At 54.7% G+C, this 23,601-nt stretch overlaps 1 protein-coding gene across 5 annotated transcripts in view; it reads right to left on the bottom strand.

Moving 5' to 3' along the window:
* The window catches only part of ARHGEF10 (Rho guanine nucleotide exchange factor 10), an 89,132-nt gene extending 71,937 nt beyond the window's left edge, over positions 1-17,195 (bottom strand). For 4 of the 5 annotated variants that reach the window (XM_077848514.1, XM_077848516.1, XM_077848517.1 and 1 more), the window contains exons 1-2: positions 17,111-17,195; positions 913-983 (exon numbers count right to left, since the gene is read on the bottom strand). In XM_077848514.1, the coding sequence (XP_077704640.1) occupies positions 913-949 (37 nt within the window). In that variant the 5' untranslated portion in view covers positions 950-983; positions 17,111-17,195. Of the gene's footprint in view, positions 1-912; positions 984-16,745; positions 16,931-17,110 lie in introns of those variants that run through there. The other variant, XM_077848515.1, reaches the window with a different exon arrangement.
* Positions 17,196-23,601: the final 6,406 nt, after the last annotated feature.

Raw genomic sequence — 23,601 nt, 5'->3', positions numbered from 1 at the left:
CCTACACCAAGGTGCCCGCAGAAGCCAGGCCGCCCTCCGGCACACCGCCCCTACCCGGGGCTCACGGCTCGGGCCACGTCTGGGAAGGCACGCAGGAGCCTGTGACCACGGAGCCAGCTCGCCGGCTTTCGGGAATAGCCCTGTCACCGCGCGGCTCTGCGCTGGAGCTCATCTCTCCTGGCAACCAGCACAGGCGGGACACGCGTCCCCTGGCCCGAGCCCAGATTCCTTTTGGGATCAGCCCTAGATCAGCCCTACCCACAGGCTGCCCTCCTCCGTCCCCAGGTAAGGCTGCAGCCCCGAGCGCCACCACCGGCGCAGGGCGGAACGGGCAGGGCAGAGCCAGGGGCCACGTCTCCCGGGCATGCGCCTGCAGAGAGGGACAGGACAGTCTCTGACCCACATGGGCTCCTTCCAGACTGTGGCTTCCCCACGCCTCGAGGTGTACGGGGCACAGGCGGTCTGTCCAGGAAGCCTGGGCTGGGGCCCTGGGAAGGCCCTGCCCTGCGAGCAGGGGGTGACCCCACCAAGCCCCCCGACGCCCCACCTCAGTCGCCCCAGCAGCAGCTTCGCTCTGGTGAGGGGACGGGGCAGACAGACGCTGGGTCCACACTTGCCGCGCACAAGCCCAGGGTGCCGGGAGGCAGACCTGAAAACTGCCTCCTGCCCCCGCAGGTGTCGGGAGCAGCCGAGGGCCCTGCGCAGCCCGTCCCGAGCAAGTCCACCGCCCGTCACCAGGCGGGCCTCCGACGGTCGGAGGGCGGGGGCAGTGCTCGCAGGGCGCCCGGGGCCGGCACGCAGCCCAGCCAGGTCACCCCAGAGCGAGGGGGGCGCCGGGCGGGCGAAGGGCCCAGACCCCACCCCTCGTGCGCCGCCCAGACCCTCCCGGCCCTCCCCGAGGACGCCCGTTACCTGCAGGAGCGGGGCCAGGTGGCTCTGGCTGGTCCATGGCGTGGCGGTGGGAGCCTCAGTCCTCGGGACCCCTGGAAGGAAAGACACCGCGGTCACCGTGGGCAGGCCAGCGCCCTCAGCTCCACGGGGCGCTCTGCAAGGCTGAGGTCCACCCCCAAGACCTCTACATCTCCCCTGAAATCACACCCGCGAGCACAGGGAGCAGGGTCCCCGTGGGCCGACTCCTCCCGCCTGTCAGGACGGCCCCCGCCTCGTCCCTCAGCCACAGCTTCAGCCGGAGAACCCCCTGCCCGGGCCCGGACGCCTCCTGTGCTGAACTGCAGGGTCCACGCCAGGTCTCTGCACCCCTGACTTTCTTTTCTTTTCGTCTCTTTTTTGCACTTTCTGTTTCCCTATGTGCTTTCAGAGGAAAGGTCTGCGAATGGGTGTGAAATCGGCCCAGTCACAAGGACGTTGGTCTCCGGCTCCGAGGGGGAGGATCCCCGTCCACCAGGCCAGCAGCACTGCCCCCCTGCCGGGCTTCAAACGCCCAGGCTCTGAGGCAGCAAGGGCACCATGAGGGTCAGCGCGGCAGGGGTGACACCCCGGCCCCCACCCGCCCACGGTGCACAGGACGGCGGGCAGGAGCCGGTGGGGTGCCGCTCCAGGTCCCCCGGCAGCAGCCCGTCACGCCGACCCGCCCTGCCAGCTCTCTCCACCTACGGAGACGGGCGCTGCCCTGCAGCCCTGCCCCGGCCGCCCCCCTGCCGGCTCCGTCACCTCACGCCTCCGTGACACGGGTTCCCCTATAGCTTCACAGCATAGAGACCGAGGCGTGGAGGGCTTACGGGAGCCCACCCTGGAGGGTCGCAGGGCAGACAGGGGCGCCCACGCTGGGGCTGCGTCTCGGTTCCCCGCCCTCCGCAGGCCGCCGGGAGCCGCCGAGCACAAGCCCCTCACCGGGAGCACGGGGACGGCAGCGGCGCCGCACCTGAAGGTGGGGGCACTGGTCCAGGCGCACGCCCCGTCCTCCGCGCTACCAGGGCCACCCCTGCCCTCTCCAGACTTGACAGGACGGTACCCGGTGGGGTCAACAGCGAGCACGGCCAGACACCGCTGTTCCGTTCCCAAAGCACACAGCTGGACACGCACGGACAACGGCAGCTGTGGGAGGAAATGACGCAGCCGTGGCGTCTCCGGGCCACAGGGCACGGACCTCAGCACCCGACACTGTGCCCACCGCTCCACACGTTCAGCTAACGTCCAGCCACGTCCACCGTGTTGGAGGCACCGAGCGTGTGGTCTGCAGGAACACACTGTGCTCCGCATGGACGGATGCAGGACGGTCCGCCTCTTCTGGGACGGAGCCCGACACCAGGGCCAGGGCGCCCGCCAGGCCCGCGGGCATCACGGGGGCCTCAGAGGCGAGTGGAGGGGACACCTCCTGCCGCCGAGTCATCTCCCAAGGCAGGAGTCCAAGAGGCTCCAACATGAACGCGCCTAGGCCATGAGCTTGCAGACATGACACGGAGCCAGGCCGGCAACGGCATGGCGCACGCACACGAGCACATCGAGGATGCTGGGTTTGCTCTCGGATGCCAGTGTCACAGGGAAACGCCTGGCCGGTCCCCACGCCGGATCCGGCCCCTCCCGGTGCGCCTGTCACGACCCTGCAGGCACCGCAGGGAACAGGAAAGACACGACACATCCGCAGGAAGACGGGACAATGGACACCACAGTCACGAGAGGAAGTGAGGAAAGAAGGGAAACTGGTATTTTTAGCAATCGGACAGGTGAGGACCAGTGTTTGCAGCCACTTAACATTCCTGCCGCGGGCCAGGGGAACAGACACCCTGCATTTTCTCAGCTGCGTGCACGACACCCCCAAGAGCAGAGCCCAGGGCCAGCGGGGTCCCCAGCTCTGGAGCAGAGCAGAGCTTTCTACTCAGTACGGTCTCAGCGCGGCTTCTGCTGGGGCGTGAGGCCCGCTGGGGGCACGGCCACGAAGCGCTGTCCCTCCCGTCGCGACCAGGCGGGGCGCTTCTGCCTGGGCTCCTCCGGGACCAGCCCGGCGCGCACCAGCCTGACTCCGGCCGCCACACAGCTCTTCCTGCCTTGACGCGATTTTCTCCTCTCTCCTCACACTGTTTACTCGCCTTCAACGCTTTTTTCTAAAGACCACGGGGTACAAATTTCATTAATGCTGATTGTCTGGACTTAAAACACATAAGAACACAGCCCAGCAGAGCCTCCCTTTCCCATGGATGACTCCGGCCCAACACGGAAGGAGCCACGTAGGGTTTTGCGACTCCGCTGGCCGACCCCGCGGGGCAGGTGCGTGTGCCAGGCCGGTTCTGAGCCAGCCAGGGCCCGCTTCGCCACGTGGCCGAGCGGGGAACCCAGCCCCGGCGCCACCATCTGTGCTCTGGATCCCTGAGGAGCGGCCAGCAGATGACCGCGTGCCCGGTGAACATTTTTCTCTCCAAATCGGCATCTGCGGGAAGCTGTGCTCCTGAGAAGGGACCTGTCCGGGCAGCCGACACGCACACACGACTCCGCTCCTGCATTTCAGAGGCCGGCGTGACTCGCCCCAACAGCCCGCTGGGCACCACAGATGTGTTCTGCACCCCTGGCCCCTTCAGGCCTCTCGAAAACCCCGCTTTCCCGCAGCCAAGAACGCACTGCTCTGCACCATCTTCGGGTGGTGCCTGACTCCGTCCCCGGGTACCCTCTGCGTCAGCGCACAGGGTTCTGGGAGCCGTGCGGCTGCAGCCCACTCTGCCCAAGAACGACCCGGGGACAAAGGACGAGACTCGCTTACACAACACTGTCCTCCGACCAAGGCTGCATGACATAATTCCAGTCTGTGCTGTGTCACTGCTGTCACTTTCCAATTTAGGCATCCTAATGAAAGATTGCGTTATGCACCCAGATTGTGGTTTTAAACAAAAAGATGACGCACACGGTCAGAGCAGCAGCCGAGAGGCTGAGGACTGCAGGACGCTTTCGTGGGACACGTCTGGAGGCTGTGAGGCTCCGGTTGGTATAAGACGGTTCCCAAGGCCAGGGCAGCCACTGAACACCCCAGATCACGTTTTGTGCTTTTCACACCAACACAGAGAGAGACCTGACCTTTACTCCCATGGCATTTTTTTCTTGCCTCTTGCACCACGCATGGAGATGTGCAAGGTGAACATCCAGGGCAGGCGTGCAGCCGGCTGCTGAGGCGTAGGAGGACTGGTGCTTCTCACAGCCCGTTCTCTGGGACCACAGCTGCACTCTGAGTCCTGGCTTCTGAGGGAGGGAGGACACTCGCCACCAAGGTCCCTTCCACTGACAAGGGCCGGGGGCCTGGACGCTGGGGACACCCTGTTCTCCCAACCTCTGCCTGCAGTCCGTGTCTCTGTGTCCTCAGCTGGCAACCCTCCTGCAGGGCTGCTGGGCCGGAGAGGACCCCAGGTCCCTGAGGCCAGGCCACCACCCCGAGGGGACATGCTCACGCACATCAGGCTCAGTTCTGCAGAGCACACAACATGTCATGCACCGGATGGCTCCCTAACATCCACCCTCCAGACTCCCCACAATCTGGGTGGCAGGTGGCTGGGCCTGTGCGCGGCCCAGATCCACCCAAGCCCACCACCATGGATCGCACCAGAACCAGAGCACCTGCAAAGACATGTCAGAGGCACACGGCACCCTGTGGCCTAGACCAAGGGGCTGGCTTGGAGCATTAGCGCAGACACTTGCTAGAGCAAGGAGCCTCAGGGCCCCAGTCCTCATGCCTAAGGGGAGATGATGCCAAGGACAGAGCCTGGGGTCAAGGGGGCAGGGAGCTGGATGCTGAGCAGTCAGTGTGAGCCAGGAGCTCCCGAGGACCCACAGCAGGTGCACGAGTCTGGGCCTACCTAAAAGCAAGAGCCTCTAGATCAACACCACATCAGCAAGGCTCACCATCCACAGAGACCACAAAAGGGAAAGCACACCAGGCCTCAGGGCTCACACCTTGCTGGGACGGCACTGTCTAAGTTTAATCCAGTTCCACGGCGGACCCCCTGCACTGAACATTTTCAGAGACTTAGGCAGTGCTCACAAAAGCAAGGAAGGAAGGAAAGAGAACCTTCCTGGATGCGTGCAGGGGACTTAGCCATCTGGGACGTCTCCCCTGTGGTCACCGTATTTTACTGCCGGTGCCGTGGCGAGGCATCATGTCACTAGGGCTACACGGGGGCGTCTGGTGTCCGCGTCTGACTATAAGCAAAGTGCTCATGTCAGACCAACGCCGATGCCCAGATCTCATCCCCTCCTTCACCCAGGCCCGAGAAGAAAAAAAAAAATTAAAAGAGAAGCATATTCACTCTGTGTCAAGGGCCACTAGGAAACCTCCGGCCACCAGCTGTCAACCAGCTCTTTCCCAAACAGCCAGGGTCCAGGGAATCCATGTGAGAACCCCCCACCCCTGCCCCCACCGCCCCTCAACCCAGAGGGTGTGCTCCTCCAGCCAGAGGCTGGGACAGGGCATCCCATGGGCTATCCCCAGCTCGTGGTCCTGCCATCGCCACGCTGGCTGCAGATCTGCATAAACCCACTCTCCCACGTGCCCTGCTTCCTCCCAGCCACAGGGAAAGGACACATCTCTTCCCAGCAAGCAAGTGGCTGTGGAGCATGACGATATCCAGCCTCCAGGAAACAAAATACCACGCCGAACAGAGTCCTGGGGCGTCAGGCAATGACCTGGTGAGGCCCCTAGGCTGCCAGGGTAGAGCAGAGGCCATCCAGCAGGGACAGGCCTACCTCAAAGCCTCAGAAATGGAGCCCAGCTCACAGGACAGGGAAGCCACGGGTACCGCTGGGCCCAGGCGCTTCCCACACCTGCGCTCTCAGGCCCTGCCCATCCTCCAGGCCCTCCCGCCCCGCTGCCTGGCCCCTGTAGCTCAGCACACATGTCCCCCTGCAGGGCCTCCGCACCCCTGCCTCCTCCCCCTGCTCCTGGGGGCGTCACACCCCTGCCTTCTCCCCCCGACCCCCAGGGCCTCCGCACCCCTGCCTCCTCCCCCCCACCCCCAGGACCTCTGCACCCCTGCCTCCTCCCCCCACCCCCAGGGGCCTCAGCACCCCTGCCTCCTCTCCCCGCCTCCAGGGGCCTCCGCACCCCTGCCTCCCTCCTCCCCCTCCACATCTGCTGAGATGAATTCTTCTGTATGTCCACCTTCTTGTTTATTGCTCTAGTCTCTACATTCCTCCTAACCCAGTCAGGACAAGAGCACCATCACTTTTTTCTAGAGAGAGAAAGAAAGGCAAGTGAAGGAGCCCTCCCCCACTGAGCCCACCCCAGGGGAATACGGCTCAGGACAGACACCACCATGGAGCCTGTCCACAGGGGCTCACTATAAAAGCTGCCAGCCGCTACACGCTGGCTTCTAAAGAAGGAAAGCCCGTAACCTCTAGCTAATGCCCGAGTCATACCCTGCACACTTGTGGAGCTGGAAAAACATACACCTAGTTATTATTTAGGGCCTACTACCAGAACAAAACCCAGAATGTAGTTCACTTTCAACAAAACTATGAGGACGGAGGAGAGAGGAAGGAAGAAGCAGGGAAGGGGTGGGGGGGAGGAAGGAGGGAAGGGGAGGAAGTGGCAGTGGTCAGCAGGTGGGTGCAGCAGGAGCTCCTGGCTGGTCAGTGTGGGCAGCCAGAGACGCAGGTGGGGAGGTCGCAGGACTGTGAACACTAAGGACCTGTACCCTGCTCTGCTGCCCCTCCTGCCCTCACCTCTCCAGGGTGCACAATGCCTCCCCCCCTGCCGCTCACTCCCACTGGCCTCTTCTTCTGTCTCTTAAATACCCAAACCACAGAACTGGATGGGCTGCTTGCTGACTGGCGGAGTCTGGGATGCAGGATGGATGGGGGCCTGCCCTGCGTGGGGTCCACACGGCTCTGCCAGGAGCAGCGAGGCTGCGATCCTCCTACCCTCCAAGGATCAATTTACCAAGAGGAGACTGACAGAGGGCACATGCTTCACCACCAGAGAGCACATCCCCCGGAAAGCTCCTAGAGGCCTGCCCACGGTGAACGCACAAACGTGGGTCATCTGAGTTGGAACAATCCAGTTTTCTCTAAACCTCAAAGTCACCTGGACAAATGCATGGAGGAGTAATTTTGTCTTTAACAGACAATGTATTTGAGAAATGTTTTCATTAATATTACGTTCATAAAACAAAAGAACAGAAAGTTACTCCTGGAAGGAAAGAAACGCTACACTTGTCTCTGCTTCTACTGAAAACATTCTGTGCCCCCCAACCCCCACAGTCCGACAAGCGTCCCTTTCTCTAATTCTGGGGCTGATCCCCCTCCTCAGCTCGTCAGGCTCCCTGTGATCCCCCACATCACCCTGTGTGCCTGCTCCAAGCACAGCTACAGAGCATCCCAGGAAAGGGTCAGCTCAGGACGTGACCCAGACGGAAACCCCAAGTCCCTCCACTAAGACCCACATGCCTAGAGATTTCCTGCAGAAAGTAAACTCCAACTTTAAAAATCATCCTCTCTGACAGGGACGTCGGGCCTCCAATGGCAGTCCCCTGGGAAGCCCCCGGGGCCTGAGTCTGTGCCCGCTCTCCCCACAGGGCAACCACTGAGCTCGGGGGCGAGCCTCCTAACACTGAGGGGCTGGCCCCAGACTCCCAGTCCTGCAGGGAGGGTGTTACCACAGGAAGCGTTGTCCTGATGAGGCTCCCAAAGAGAAGAATGGGCGCCGTGCAAATGTGTTATTACATGAGTCAGATCCAGAATAAGTACCGTCACCCCAGAGCACAGTGAGCCTCTCTCCTCACACACCAAGGGCAGCAGGGGAGCCTGCTGGGGGGTGGCCCAGTCCCACCTGCTCCCTCCCTCCAAGACACGACCCCCCCCCCCATCCCGTGATGTCAGGGCTGCCCACCTGCCCAACACTGGCTGAAGCCACACTGTGGACCCCGGGAAGAGGAAGAAGAGGGTATCCAGATGGCACTGTCACTTTGCCCACACAGCAGTCCTGTAGCAGGGAGGCAGAAATAGAGCTGGCTAAGACTCTGCTAGGACAGAAGGAGCCCAGAGCTGGGGAGAAGAGAGTACTTCCCAGAGGAAGACTGAAAGCAGGGGAGCAGGAAGCGAGGAAGGCCCCATTACAGAAGGAAAGACAGCTCACCTGCCATGGGACCGGTGAGGGATTAGTCACACAATTGGTACCCTAACAACTTAATGTTTATCTTTTTGGCAAACAAATGTGGGTACTGGAATGACTTTGAAATCTGGATTAGACATCATTAGGGCATCCTTATGTAGCCTCTGGAGTCCATCTGTCCTAGGCTATAGGAAATTTCACGTAAGTCCTGATGGAGTCAAATCCTGAAAAGTGAAAGCATCCAAGTTATTTCACTTGGGAATTACTGATATGTCATCATGATGTTTTAAGTATATGAGCATTTACTTTCAGTTCCAATAAATATTTTCTGAAACCCAAAAAAAAAAAAAAAAAAAAAAAAAAGGACCCCCATTCAGGACAGGGCTTCATCCTTGGCTCAGAGGGGATCCACAGCGGGGTTCAGTCAGGTGACTGATGAGATCAAAGCTGCCTTTTGAAAAGGTTATTCTGGAATCAGGGTGCATGGGGCACTGGGGCAGAGGGCCAAGGGGATGAAGGGCAAGACTTGGGAGGCCACAAGGCAAGAGCAGAGGCTCATGACCATGAAGATGATGATGATTAGAAGACTAAAGACTCCTTAACCTGCAGCCCTCCAAAGTGGTGGGCATCTTCTCCTTGAACCCCACCAAATCTTAAGGTAGAGTAGGTGTGACAGATGGTCCAGACAGAAAATCAATAAGGAAACATTGGCCTGAAGTGGCACATTAGACAAGATGGGCTCAACATACATAGGACATTCATTTCAAAAGCAGAATATACCTTCTTCTCAAGTACACATGGGACATTCTCCAGGAGAGTGCATGTTAGGTGACAAAACAAGTTTCAATAAATTTAAGAAGACTGAAATCCTGTCAAGCACCTCTTCCAACCACAATGGTATGAAACTAGAAATCAATCCCCCAAAAAATGAGGAAAAACATAAATATGTGGAGATTAAACAATATCCTACTGATGAAGCAATGAGTCAAAGAAGAAATCAAAAGAAAATTTTAAAGAATACTTTGAGACAAAGGAAAATGGAAACACAACACTCCAAAACCTATGGGATGCAGGCAAATCAGCTCTGAAAAGGAAATTTGTAGCAATAAATGCTAAAAATGTTAAGAAACAAGAAAAATATCAAATGAACAATCCAACTCTATACTTGAAGAACTAGAAAATAAAGAACAAACTAAGCCCAAAGTTAGCAGAAGCACAGAATTAACAAAGATGGGGTAGGACAAATAAAGACAAAAAGACAATAGAAAACATCAATAAAATGAAGAGCCAGTTTTTTGAAAAGATGAAACTGAAAAGCCTTTCACTAGACCTACTAAGAAAAAAAGAGAGAGGACTCAAATAAAACAAGAAGTAAAAGATGAGCCATTACAACGGACACCACAGAAATACCAAGGATCACAAGAAACTAACATGAACAATCATAAGCCAATAAATTGTACAAACTAGGAGAAATGGAGAATTCTTATAAACAACCTTCAAAGACTGAATCATGAAGAAACAGAAAGTCTAAACAGACCAATTACTAGTAAGAAGACTGAATTGATAATCAAAAATCTCCCAACAAATAGCCAAGGTCAGATGGCTTCATTGATGAGGTCTACCAAACACTAAAATCAGAATACCAATTCTCCTCAAACTCTTCAAGAAAAACAGAAGAACAGGAAACACTTCCAAATGCATTTTAGGAGACCAGCATTACCCTGATACTAAAATAAGACAAAGACAATACAATTAAGGAAAATCACAGGCCAACAGCCCTGATAATCAAAGATTTAAAAATCCTCAACCAAACAGTAGCAAACCAAAATGAGCACATTAAAAGGATCAAACACCATGAGCAAATGAAATTTATTCCAGGGATGCAAGGATGGCTCAACATCTGCAAACCAGCCAATGAGATGCACCACACTAAAAAAAGAGGATAAAAATCATAGGATTATGATCAATGCAGGAAAACCATTTGACAAAATTCAATATCCATTTATGATTTTTTAAAAAGCTCTCAACAAGTGGATCTAGAGGAAACTTACTTCAACATAATAAAGGCCCTACATGATAAGTCCACAATGAAAGGCTGAAAGCTTCTCCCCTAAGATGAGGAACAAGACAAAAATGTCCTCTGGCCACGTCTACTCAACATAGTACTGGAAGCCCTAGCCTCAGCAATTAGGCAAAAAAAGATATAAAAGGCATCTAATTGGTAAGAAAGAAGCAAAACCGTCATTATATGCAGACAATATGACACTATATATATAGAAAACCCTAAAGAGGGCAGCCCCGGTGGCACAGCGGTTTAGCACCGCCTGCAGCCCAGGGCGTGATCCTGGAGACCCGGGATCGAGTCCCACGTCGGGCTGCCTGCATGGAGCCTGCTTCTCCCTCTGCCTGTGTCTCTGCCTCTCTCTCTCTAGCTGCGTCTCTATGAATAAATAAATAAAATCTTAAAAAAAAAAAAAAGAAAAGAAAAGAAAACCCTAAAGACTCCAGCAAAATAAATAAATAAATAAATAAAGGTTAAAACTAATTCAGTAAAGTTATAGGACACAAAATCAATGTGCAAAAATCTGTTGCATTTCTATATAAATTATCAGAAAAATTAAGAAAATATTCTCATTTACAACCACATCCAAAAAAAAGTCTAGGAATCATTTAACCAATGTAACTAAAAACCTATACAATGAAAGAAAAACCTATACAGATGAAAGAACTTGAAAAAGATATGAATAAAGAAAAAGATATTCTATGTTCATGGATTGAAAGAACATTGTTAAAATGTCCACTGACTTCAGAGCAATGTACAGATTCAACGCAATCCCCATCAAAATTCCAATGGCGTTTTCACAACAATAGAACAATCCTAAAATTTGTAGAGATCCACAAAGACCCCAAATAGCTGAAGCAACCTTGAGAAAGAAGAACAAAGCTAGAGGCTCACACTTCCTGACATCAAACTACATTGCAAAGCTATGGAAATCAGTAAGATGGTTTGGTGGTAGCACAAAGACAGACACAGGACAGAACGAAGAGCTCAGAAATAAACTCACACACGTTCACTTCACTTACAACAAAGGATGCAGACAGGACAGTGTTCTCAACGAATGGTGCTGGGAACACTAAACAGTTACGTGCAGAAGAATCAAAGTGAACCATTACATCACAACATACACAAAAATTAACCTGAAATGGATTAAAGACATTAACATAAGCTCTAAAACTATAAACACCTAGAAGAAAACAGTAAGCTCCCTGACGTCAGTCTTGGTGAGGACTTTTTGAATCTGACGCCAAAAGCAAAGGCAACAACAGCAAAAAAAAAAAAAAAAAAAAAACAAGTAGGACTATTTCAAACTAAAAAGCTTCCTCAGAGCTAAAGAAACTATCAACAAAAAGGCAACGTACCAAATTGAAGAAAGTATTTGCAAATCATGTATCTCATAAAGGGTTAATATGCAAAATACATAGAGAATTCATACCACAGCAACCAAAAAACAAATTTAAAAATGGGCAGAGGATCTGAATAGATATCTTTCTGAAGAAAACATACAGGTGGCCAACAGGTACATGAAAAGGTGATCAGCATCACTGGCCATCAGGGAAAGGCAAATCTAAACCACAGTGAGAAATCACCTCCCACCTATTGAAATGGCGGGTGTCACAACAATACGGGTAACAGGTGTCGGCAAGGATGCGGAGAAAGAGGAGCCCCTCTTGCTCTGTTGGGGGGAATGCAGACTGCTGCAGCCACTGGGGGAAAACACCACGGAGGTTCCTCAAAAAACAAAAAACAAAACTACCATGATTCAACAATCCCCCTTTTGGGTATTTATCCTAAAACATGAAAACACTACCTTAAAAAGACAATCTGCACCCCCATGGTCGCTGCAGCATTATCCACGATAGCCAACGGCGGCGAACAACCTAAGGGGCCACTGATGGATCCATGGAAAAAGACAATACAGTATAATACAAGCGCAGTGGAATATTATTCTGCTGTAAAAAGAGCAATTCTGGTATTTGCAGCAACATGGAGAGACCTGACAGCGACCTGAATGTGACCGACAAACAGAGAAAGGCAAGTACCATACGATCTCATCTTACGTGTAATGAAAATGGGCTCATACGTATAAAGAACAGATTGGCGGTGCCAGGGGCCGGGGTGGCGGCCGGGCAAAGGAGGGAAGGGTGTGAGACAGCGGAAATTCCACGGGTATGAGACACAAGTCATGGAATGTTCTGTGCAGCACGAGACTCAAGCTAACCCTGCGGGATGATAGCAGGTTCCCCTAATATCCGAAAGTGCCGTGTTCCTCGGAAACCTTTCATAGCAGAAATGGTGTAAGCCGAACAGGAATTCCCATTCATTCATGCGGGAGAATCAGCGACCCCAAGATCACTTCTCTTTGGCCTCCCTCAGGCCTCAGGATGCAACTTGCTAAGAGGAGCCCGAAACGAATGGAGCTAAAACACAGCGGAGGCTGGGGACACGCGGCAAAGCTCCGTGCCGGAGGCCGAGCGTGGCTCCCAGAGAGGAGTCGGAGGGTGCCACCCGCCCCCCGGGACTGGCGCACTGCAGAACACCCCGACGCGATTTCCACTTGGCTGCTGTTTCTGAGGAGGGCAGTCCTGTTCGGATTCCTTCCGGTTAGGGAAACCAGGGGACAGCGTAGATCTTTCACAGGAGCCATGGGGCTCGCCATGGACTTTCCGACAGCGGGGGTACGGGTACGTGAAAGCCGCTACGGGAGCAGATGTTCGATGTTCTCCCAAACAGAACATCAGCAGAGCCAGCGTGAAAGCCACTTTACTTGGCATGTCCCACACTCACTACCTCCTGCCACCAGAAACCCCTTCCCCTCGCTCAGGACAAAGCAACCACAGCTGGGGGTCCCCGATCCCTCCTCTCTCCTCTCATGAGCCCTACCACCACCCGTCTGGTCCGCGCTGCATCCCATCTCTTACCTGAGTTTCTGTAAAAGCTCCATTAGCAACCCCCCTCGCCCATCCTCAACCCTCTGTCATTTCTTCTCAACACTACAGCCAAGATGGCCCAGTTAAACACGGCCCACGTGGTCACAGCCCTGCAATGGCTATCATCCTCTGTCACCACCCTGAGCTCATGTCCTATCACTGTCTCCTTTTTGCTGCTCCTGGACATATCTGGTATGCTCCAGCCCCAGGGCCTTTGCACATGCTTGTCCTGCTGTTTAGGATGCTCCTGTTGCACTATCACTCAACTTCTTTAGATCTCGACTCAAGAATCACCTTCCCAGTGAAGTCTTACCTGACCCATGTGAAGAACAAGCACTACAACCCCCTCACCTTCAGCAGCCCTGTCTCTTGATATTTGTACAGCAGTTATCGGTCTCCATGCCATCTTGGCAGAGGAGACACTGAGGCCTAAACGCATGGCTTAAGCACGGACTTGAGCCCTGGGGGAAAGGTGCCCCAGCCAGGATGCCTGAGAGCAGGCTTGCCCAGGGCCAAGCGGGTCAGCCCTCTGTATCCTGACCCCCCCAGGAAAATGAGCCATACAAGGAATCCACCTACACATGAAACCAGACACCTGCCTCGATTACACTTCCTCTCCTTGCCTGCCATCCACACCCGAGAAAGCTGAACAGAGAGGCATCCCAGCATCCAGATCTCCGTCCGGCCAAGGTCCTGGGAAGCGCACTCCTCTCCCGCCGGCTCCAGCTACGGGGATTGCTGCCCCGCATCCTCCTGGGGGCGTGCGGAGAGGTGCACCTGTCCCCCTTTTCCGCTAAGTCATCGCAAGTCAGGCTCTGTCCGCAGATAATTCAGGAAGGAGAGTGCAGCAGTGCCAGCGGGCCGCTCACCCACCCTCCCACGGCAGGCCCACGCGGAATGAGACCTGAACTAGACCCTGGAGACCCGGCCCCGTGTGATCCTCAGAACCCACGGGCAGGAGCGGAGATTTCAGCTCCAAGGGAAACGTGGCCTGCTCCACGCAAAGGGAACTGCAGCGGCCAGCGTGCTGGCGGAACTCACAGGCCCACGCAGAGCACACCGCGTGCGTGCCTCTGAGGAGGAGGCCGCTCCCCACCACCCTGCCGAGCCGAGCTCTCCAGAACCAAACACGAAGCAACCTTCTTATCACTTGTGCAGCGAGGGAGGGGGGTCCCCGTCCGTGGGAGGCAGCAAGCAACAGCCCTCAAGCTCCGGCCTCCGATCAACTGGCCCCGCCAGGCCCAGACCCGCTCACCCAGGGAGGGAAAAGAGCCAGCGAGTTCTTTCCGCCCGTGCATGTTCTCACGGCCTAAAAAATGCTGTCCTTGTAGCCTTGGAATCCCCTGGGCTCGTCCCACCGGCTCCACACATACCCCTTCGGGACCGACGGCTCAGCCAACGCCCTAAGCCTCCGCGCCCCTCGCCCCTCCAGCGGCTGTTCAGAAAGGCAGAACCCGGCTCGATGGCAGAGCAGCGAGGGACTGACGTGCCAGAGCCTCGGGCCAGGTGGTCCCCGACACCTGCCACAAACCTTGGCGTCAGCGTGACCACCATGCTCTCCGCGCGCGAAAGCAAGCTCACAGCACCCCGCCACTTCCCCTTCCGAGAAACAGGGCGAAAGAAGAGAAGCAAAGGCTCCCTGCGCACAGCAAGCTGTGATCCACGCTGGCTCCGGGGCCTCCCCACGCGGGCAGCTACAGGAGCCACGCCAGCGAGGCCGAAGGTCAATCATCATGCCTCCATCGGACTCTGCAGCCTTCCACTTGGTATTCCCATCTCAGAGCAAGTGTCCTAGTTCTTCCTTAAAAATAATAACAATAACACCCTCGGGTAAGGGTCGGGCTCCGGCCACAGAGAATGAAGACATGACCTCAGCCCCCGAAGCAAAGCCCAGGGATCCCCACTCGCCTCACGGCGGCAGAGTTCCCCTCCCACGTGCAGCTGTCAGAGTACAGGGACGCAGACACCCTTCACCATTTCTTCTCTTCCTTTCATCACTTGCCCAGTCCAGCGGCAAGGGACTCACCGGGTGAAGCTTCCAGAGCCTAGGAGGGGCCAGCAGGGCAGCAGCCTCTCAGGAAAGCTAAAGGGGCTGATTTCCTTGGCAACCACGATGCGCTACTCCTCGAGCTCCAACACACACCCACCGCACCCCATGGCAGCTCGGAGGCTGTATTCTACTTTAAAAAGTAATTTCTAATATCACAAGGTGGTCCCTGGGAGAGAAAAATATTAACACTCAAAAAGATTTTTACAATATCTCAAAAACTCGTTTTCCCATCACTTAATTAAAATAGGAAATTAAAACCCAGAGATAGCCCCTCCCACCAGCAGGTACGATTCACTTGGGTGATTGTAAGACAACCAGGAAGGGATCCCTGAGTGGCTCAGTGGTTTAGCACTGCTTTCCGCCCCGGGTGTAACCCCAGGGTCCCAGGATCGAGTCCCACGTCAGGCTCCCTGCATGGAGCCTGCTTCTCCCTCTGCCTGGGTCTCTGCCTCTCTCTCTGTGTCTCTCATGGATAAATACAGCAAATCTTAAAAAAAAAAAAAAAAAAAAGCCTTTCCACAGACATTCCCTTCCAGCAATTTCATAAAGAGTAAACAGAAGCTCTGTAGGATACCCTGACTCACCCAGGGTCAGGCAAGCAGTTCCTGAACTCAACCAGGGCTCCTGACCCCAAGCCCTTTGATCCACCAGCACGCCTCTATCCAGAATTCCCAAAGACTCTCCTTCTGACTTCAACACAAAAGAAACTACCGAGAAAACAGGGCACCTCAAAATATCAAGAGCATGCATTTAGTCCAACTAGAAAGCCAAGCTCAACTTTTAAAAGGTAGGAAGCCATCTTGAATAATTTTGAATTTTCCCTCTTCCCTAGTTGTCACTTGTTTAATGGAAAGACCAATGAATTAGGAAAAAGCATCTCAAACGGCATCACCAAAGTCTGTATCTGATGACAGAAAGTTACTGTACACCTGACCCCAGATGTTGGCCACCAAATCCTATCTGAGGGCCAAAGAAATGCTGCCAATTAGATTTTAAAAACAGAAACAGTAAATCTCATCTTTGCTTTCTGATACTTATTTCCTATGTAACAATGTCCAAAGTGTACTTTGTAAGCAATAAATGAACAGTGAAAAAGTTATCCCCTGCCATGTTCCACCTGCAGGGAAACTATGTAACCCTTGCACCAAACCCAGAACACCGGCAGCTACTTTTTACTCTTTGGCTCAACTAGAGAAAAGACAAAAGCCCATGAGGTTTTGGGTTAATGAGAAGTTTTACCTCCAGCAAAAGTGAGTCACGGACATGAATAGCACACTGAGCCAAATACCTCTGTTTTTTCTGATTGTTGATTCCCTGTGACGAGCGGAATCGGGTGTTTATGTTGAGAATTTAGGGTCCAGAGGGGAGCGTCCTCGGGTGGGAGTGACCCACCTCCTGACCTGTGGCCTGCACACCCGCTTCGGTTTCTGGAGCAGTGATGCTCTGGGAGAAGGGCAAACACTTGCTTGGAAGCGGTAACTGCCTTCCTCCTAAAGCAGACCCGAGACTGTCTTCACAGGAGAGAAGTCGGGCTTCCTATCAACAGCTCAGCTCGCGACCGGCCGTGTGGCTGCGCCCAGACCCCGACCTGGCGGGCCTCCCGCACAGCCGACAGCCCCTGCTCATCACCCCGGGGGGGGGGCGCCGCTCGGGCCTCACCTGCACGGTCCTGGGCGCCGCTCGGGCCTGCTGCCTGCCCTGTCTGCCGCGGTGAGGACGGCCCCCCCTGCCGCTGGGGCGCTGCCCGGGGCCGTGCCCTGCGCTCCTCCTGGGGCACCAGGGACACCGGGCGGTCTGCGCCCCATCCCGCGCTCGTCGGGGCGCGCAGCCCAGAAGCCACCGGTCCCTGGGCTCCGGCGAGTTCGGGAGCCACCGCGAAGGGGCTTTGGGAGGAGCAGCTGCACTCGTCGGGGGCCCCGCGTACGCCCGCCCCGCCCCGCCCCCGCCCCACCCGGCTCCCGGCTCCCGGCTCCCGCCCGAGCCCCCCGGAGCCCCTGCGCGCCCCGCCCGCAGCCCGCACTCACCCGCCGGGACCCGCCCGCCGTCCCTCCGAGCGCCCCGCGCCCTGCCCCGCCGCCGCCGCCGCCGTCCAGGGATGCGCCCCGGCCCCGCCCACACGGCGGCCGCCCCGCCCCCGCGCGCTGATTGGCCGGGCCCGACGCCGCCACGAGCCCATTGGACCGCGCGCCTGCCCGTCCCCGGCCGCGCTCCGCCCCCACGCCCGCGCATTCCTGCGGGGCCACGTGGCCGCCCGCGGCCCCTCCGGAGCCCAACGCCCCGCCTGGCTGCGCAGGCGTGGGGGGGCCCGGGGCAGAGTCCTCCCCACGCGCGGGCCTCCCGCGGATCCTCGGGCTTGCCCGCGTGGGCTGCGCAGTGAGCAGGACCCTCCCCCCGACCCGAGGCCGGTCCCCGCGGACCCTCGGGCTTGCACGCGTGGGGGGTCGTGGGCAGGACGCCTCCCCCGCCCCACCCAGACAGGGGGACCTTCTCGCGACCTTGGGGCTGTGCACACGTGGGGGGTCGTGGGCAGGACCCCCCCCCCCGCCCTGCCCAGACAGGGGGACCTTCTCGCGACCTTGGAGCTGTGCACACGTGGGGGGTCGTGGGCAGGACCCCCCCCGCCCTGCCCAGACAGGGGCACCTTCTCGCGACCTTGGAGCTGTGCACACGTGCGGGTCGTGGGCAGGACCGCCCCCCCCCCGCCCCCAGACAGGGGGACCTTCTCGCGACCTTGGGGCTGTGCACACGTGCGGGTCGTGGGCAGGACCCCATCCCCCCGCCCAGACAGGGGGATCTTCTCCCGACCTTGGGGCTGTGCACGCGTGGGGGGTCGTGGGCAGGACCCTCGACACGCTGGCGGGTGGGGTCGGGGTCAGGACTTCGCGGGCTGCAGGCCACCCCCAGAGCACCGCCCCTCCCTGGTGAACCGGTCCTGCCAGCAGGGCGGTCCTGGCTCCGCTGGTCAGCTGCTCTCAGACGCGCCCAGGCTTGGCCTCTAGGAGATGCAGTGATTTCACACATTTCCCAGGCAATTTGGGGATCCAAAGAGTAGTGCTCTGGGGCCGAGAGCCTCACCTGCGGGCTCACCCCGAGTGGCTGGTGCCGCCGGGCTCCCAAGCACCGTGGCCTCCGGGTCTGTTTGTGGCGAGGACGCAGCACAGGCTCAGATCCCCACCCACGTCCAGGGGACAACGCCCCTCTGTGCTGTTGGTGGGGTTAACAGGCAGCATTTATAATTTAAAAAGACGGATTTTTGTTATAATGACTTCTGAAGGGAGGAACGTGGCACAAAAGCTTTAATAACAGGAATACAAAGAAACCACAATGACACCTACAGAATGTTACCTGGTTACAGGAACAGAGGTGCTCCCAGAGCCAGCCTCCCATTCTCCCGTGCAAGCTCTGAATCACAGAAGTAATTTAAAGTCAGAATTGTCGAACTAGCTGCCAGACATCTTAGAGATCTCTGGCCCCACTCACTCGGCTTCTAGAATAAAACCAAGTAGCTGATTGTCACAATTAATTAAACATTACCTGTCCCTGAAGCTCCAATGCTCTATTTAAGTCCTGCCAGTTGTGACTGATGTAAACCACAGTCATAACGCACAAACACTACCATGGTTGGGAAGCAAGTAATAGTAGGGAAGGGAATATTTTAGCAATTTTTATTTTTAGCATTTGCTCATTGTGTGGAACAGGCTGAGCGTACTCTATCAGACCTGTGTTGCTGCTGGCTGTGAAGATACTGGCGCCTGAATCAATGACAAAGCATATTTCCTTTCGTGACTTCAATATCAGAAAAACAGGGGCACCTGGGTGGCTCAGGGCACGATCCCAGAGTTCTGAGATCTAGTCCCACATCAGGCTCCCTGTAGGGAGTCAGCTTCTCCCTCTGCCTGTGTCTCTGCCTCTCTCTCTTCTCTCTCTCTCTCTCTGTCTCTCATAAATAAATAAGTAAATAAATAAATCTTTTTTAAAAAGAAAAAATATTATGTCTCTATTCCTAGGGTTCTGAGTACCTTCCTCAACGGTCTTCTACCCAGATAATAAATGGTCATGGTGCACAAAGGTAAAAAGGCCAGCTGATATCCTTTAGTTTGCAACATAACAAGAAAATCCTGATACTTGTTACGTTTCCAGATCAAGTAGACCAGAGTTCAGAAGGGAGTAGTACTGTGTATAAACAAGGGATGTGGAATCCATTGAGGGGATCCCACTTTGGTTTCTGACACTGATCTAATCCCATGTAACTTACAGTCTCCAACCATATAAAAATGTGGCTAATAATATCCGTATCACAGAACGGAGAACTCCACGAAGAGCCAGTGTGATGTCCAGCAAAAGCAGGTGCTCAGTAGTAAATCCTAATAAATATTTGGCTCTATTTGTTTTCCCAGAAGTGTGAACACAGGTTGAATCAACACTTCTAATAGATGGCTCACAAGCTTGTTTTCAAAAACTTAAGGACAATCACAAAGTGAAATAGGACATAAAAATAATGTCATGTTTCACTCAGAAATTGTGGTTTTAGACCTATGAGGACAATATAGGAGCACCATCAGAACTAGAAGTACAGATTGGAGGTTTCCGTTCCCATCTGGCAATGTTGACCCCCATAACTGAAGGCCACCAGACAGGGTAGCTGGCGGAGGGGGGGGGGCGGGGCACAGACCAAGGCTGCCCCGTGCAGCCAGGGCAGGTGGAAATATGATTTAAGGCTCAACTCATGACAGTGCTTTTCACAGATACAGTGCTGTTTTCTGTGAGCCCTGATATGGGAAAGGTTGAGAATTTCCATTGTGATTCCTCCTTTGACCCTTAAAATATTTAGAAAAGTTAGGTTTAATTTTCAAACATTGAAAGACTTTTTGGGCTTCTTTCCATTATGACTGGCTCAATTCTCCTTTGCTCTAAGAATATAATCTATATAATTTCAGGCTTTGCAAATTTGTAGACTTGCTTCGTGGCCCAACATATAGTCTATTTTGGTAAATGTTCTATGAGCACTTGAAAAGAATGAATTTGCACTTACTATGTCATGTTCTATATATGTCAATTCAGGGATCCCTGGGTGGCGCAGCGGTTTAGCGCCTGCCTTTGGCCCAGGGCACGATCCTGGAGACCCGGGATCGAATCCCACGTCGGGCTACTGGTGCATGGAGCCTGCTTCTCCCTCTGCCTGTGTCTCTGCCTCTCTCTCTCTCTCTGTGACTATCATAAAAATAAATAAAAATTAAAAAAAATATATATATATGTCAATTCAGTCGTACTTATTACCAGTTTTGTCTACTTTTTCTAACGGATACTGAGAGGGCTGTGTTAAAAATCTTCAAACATCACTATTCTATTCAAATTATATTAGAAAATATAACCAATGTTATAAGAAAAACAAAAAGCATGAGGAGTGAGGGGGGGAAATGTGACTAATCACAGATACTAGGATTGTGTACATAAGAAATCGAAAATAATCTACAAATAATTAGAATTAAAAATGGAATTTAGAAATTTGAGATAGATCATAGCCTTAAACTATAAAGTTTCTGGAAAAAAATGTAGAAAATACCAGTTTTGGGGTAGGACACAAAATGCACTAAGAATTTAAAAGGATTGAATTGGACTTCAATGAAATGTGACATTCCTGCTTATCTTGTGATGATTAAGAAAATGAAAAGCAAGGCACACACTGAGAGTAAAGATCTGCAATACACATACTGACAAAGGACTTGCTAACAAAGAATTACTACAGATCAATGAGAAAAGATAGTGTATTTAAAAAAATACTTCACAAAAGATTTACTGATGGCCAATAAGTACAGGAAATGGTGCTCAGCAGTATAATTTTCAGGAATATTGAAATGAAAACCACAAGGAGATATCATCACACTCATACAAGAATGGCTAAAATTAGACTGACCATAGGAAGCGTTAATGAGGATGTTGAGCAGCAGGAACGATTGTACAGCCAAGGTTCTCCGGAGACAGAGAACTCAAGAGACACCTCTGCAGAAGCAGAGGCTCAGCTCACGCCTGAGCCCCAGTCAGCTGCCTCACAGCCCACCCTGGGGATTTCTGACCCCCAGCTGTCCCTGAAATCCCACCTGCAATGGGCCTCTTAACATCTCCCCTAGTGGCCCCGTTTCACCAGCTGACCCTGCCAATAGACCTACTCACAGAAACTTGTCACTAGAAGAGAGGTGAGCGGCCTACAGGGATAGAGCACTGGCTCCTGGCGGTGGGAACTTAACTGAGGTTGGCGAGTACTGTTCTGGGTAAGAGGACAGAACGGGCTTTTGAGCCAAACTCCCCAGGGCCAGGTCTCTGCTACCTCCCCGCTGGGTGACCTTGGACACGCCATGACCCTTTACTAGGCCCCATTATTCTTCTATGTAGACAGGCTTAGCTACAACCCTCAGCTCAGAATGCCCTTGGGGAGGAGATTAAATGTGGCCGTGGGCACGCACCTGCCTGGCACTCTGCCCAGAGCTGAAAATTTGAGTGTGTGCTAAAGGTGATGTCAGTGGTCAAGTGACAGCGTACATGGTGTGATGGGAGAGGAGTCAAACAGGGAGGATCACAGCCGGTGCCTCTCATCTCAAGCATCCCAGTGAAGCGAGGGCAGTCACTGGGGCAGTGCCAGGGTCTCAGATGGACAGCGGATGTGGACGCCACACTGTTGGCTCAAGGAAAGTCCCTCCGATGCCTCCAGCTGTGCTTAGACTGCTCTGAGGTCTTGGCCCACCGGGGCTCTTGTGTGCCTGGCTCTTCCATAGCAGGCTCTGAGCCAAGGGTCCTCAAGCTTCATCTGGGCCTCCCAACACCAAATACAGGGCCAGACACACATCTCGAGTTCAGGCGGTGAACTACCACAACAATGGCCTGTTTCACGTTCTGCCCCAACCACAGCCCCACCTCCTCCCATCTCCTCCAGCAAGTTCGCCATAACCCCGGCTCCTCCTGTGCCAGCCTTGACCCTGGAAGCCCTGATCCAGGGACAGTCCCCACTGTGTTTCTGTGCCAGTCCCCCACATGCCCTCAGACCCTTGCTGATGTGCCTGGCACACGGTGGGTACAGAGGACCTACTAGGGGACGGGCCAGTTGCCGTGGGCCACCAGGGGACAGGCCGGCTGATAAGAAGAGGCTGCAGATGGCCTTGGGGCTGCCACTCCTGGGGAAGTGTGTCCCGCTCCCTGAGGGCAGAGCCAAAGACACGCATTGAGGTGGGGCACGGTTCATTTCCTGCTGTGATCTCATGTCCTATCAACTCATCAGCTTGTGTCTCTATAAAGTTCTACAGTAAAACAAAAGCAACTGCGTTACCCCGGACACCATTCCAGAATCAATCAGGCCTGGCTCTGGTTGGGCAGGGGGTCCTGGGTGGAGATGACTTGGGTGATGGCTTCACACGTGTGCGCAGACGTCCAACCCCACTGAGTCACGACTTTGATCACACCCCGTGTGTCGTAGGGCAGGTATACAGCCACAGAGCTGTTAGAAATGAATCAGGGAGGGACGCCTGGGCAGCTCAGTGGTTGAGCGTCTGCCTTCGGCCCAGGGCACGACCCTGGGGTCCTGGGATCGAGTCCCACATCGGGCTCCCTGCATGGAGCCTGCTTCTCCCTCTGCCTGGGTCTCTGCCTCTGTGTGTGTGTGTGTGTGTGTGTGTCTCATGAATAAATTAATAAAATCTTAAAAAAAAAAAAAAAAAAAAAAAGAAAAAGAAAAGGGAGAGAAATGAATTGGGGAAAGCAGGAGCGGCCTGGGCTGTGATGCTGCTAGAGTTCCTGACAGTCCTGCGCCGCGGCTGCCCGGGCTTCACCGGAGGCTGCCCATCCGGCCTTGATTCTCGGGGCTGTACTCCGGGGAACTCCAGTGCCCACATGTTGGGCAGAGTTGGGTTTCAGAGTCAGATATAAATTTATGACAGCCCAGCAGAGCTCTGGTCGGCAGTGTGGGGTGTGGACAAAACTGGCCTCCAGGATGGTGCAGCCACCCCATGAGCCGCAGGACGTCAAGCATCCCTGGCCCTGACCTGCTAACTGCCCCCGACGGACAACAGGACATAACTGACCAGGGCAGTGTGTCCATGGAGGCGCAACCCCGGCCCAGGATCCTGCCCGCTGAACTGGAAAGGCGTGTTGGAGCCGGAGGCGATGCAGGAGGGCAGGGAGAGGGGAACCAGCACGTGGGCACCTTAAGTGCAGAGGCCACTCTCTCCACATGCCCTCGTGCCCTGGTCACTGCGTCCCCCCACCCCGCCCGCCCACGTCCCCTCGGCGGATTGGCAGGCCGAGTGGATGAGCACTGCAGTGAGGGTGGGGGAGATGAAAGCCCGGAGCCCAGTGGAGGGGGGGCCTGATGACGATCAGGGGCTCACACTGCCCCTCTGTTTCAGACAGATCACCAGAATCTGCTGGGGAGAAGGAAGCATTGTTCCAGGCGGGCAACAGGGGCTTTTTTGTTCCCAGAGCCCTCGCAACAAGGACTAAGCTGTTTTCTTGCTCTGCTGCGTGTCCA

This window comes from Canis aureus, chromosome 15 (assembly GCF_053574225.1).
Source record: "Canis aureus isolate CA01 chromosome 15, VMU_Caureus_v.1.0, whole genome shotgun sequence".
Taxonomy (NCBI): domain Eukaryota; kingdom Metazoa; phylum Chordata; class Mammalia; order Carnivora; family Canidae; genus Canis; species Canis aureus.
Note: the sequence above shows the minus strand (reverse complement) of the source record. Positions and strands in the feature narration are given on the sequence as shown.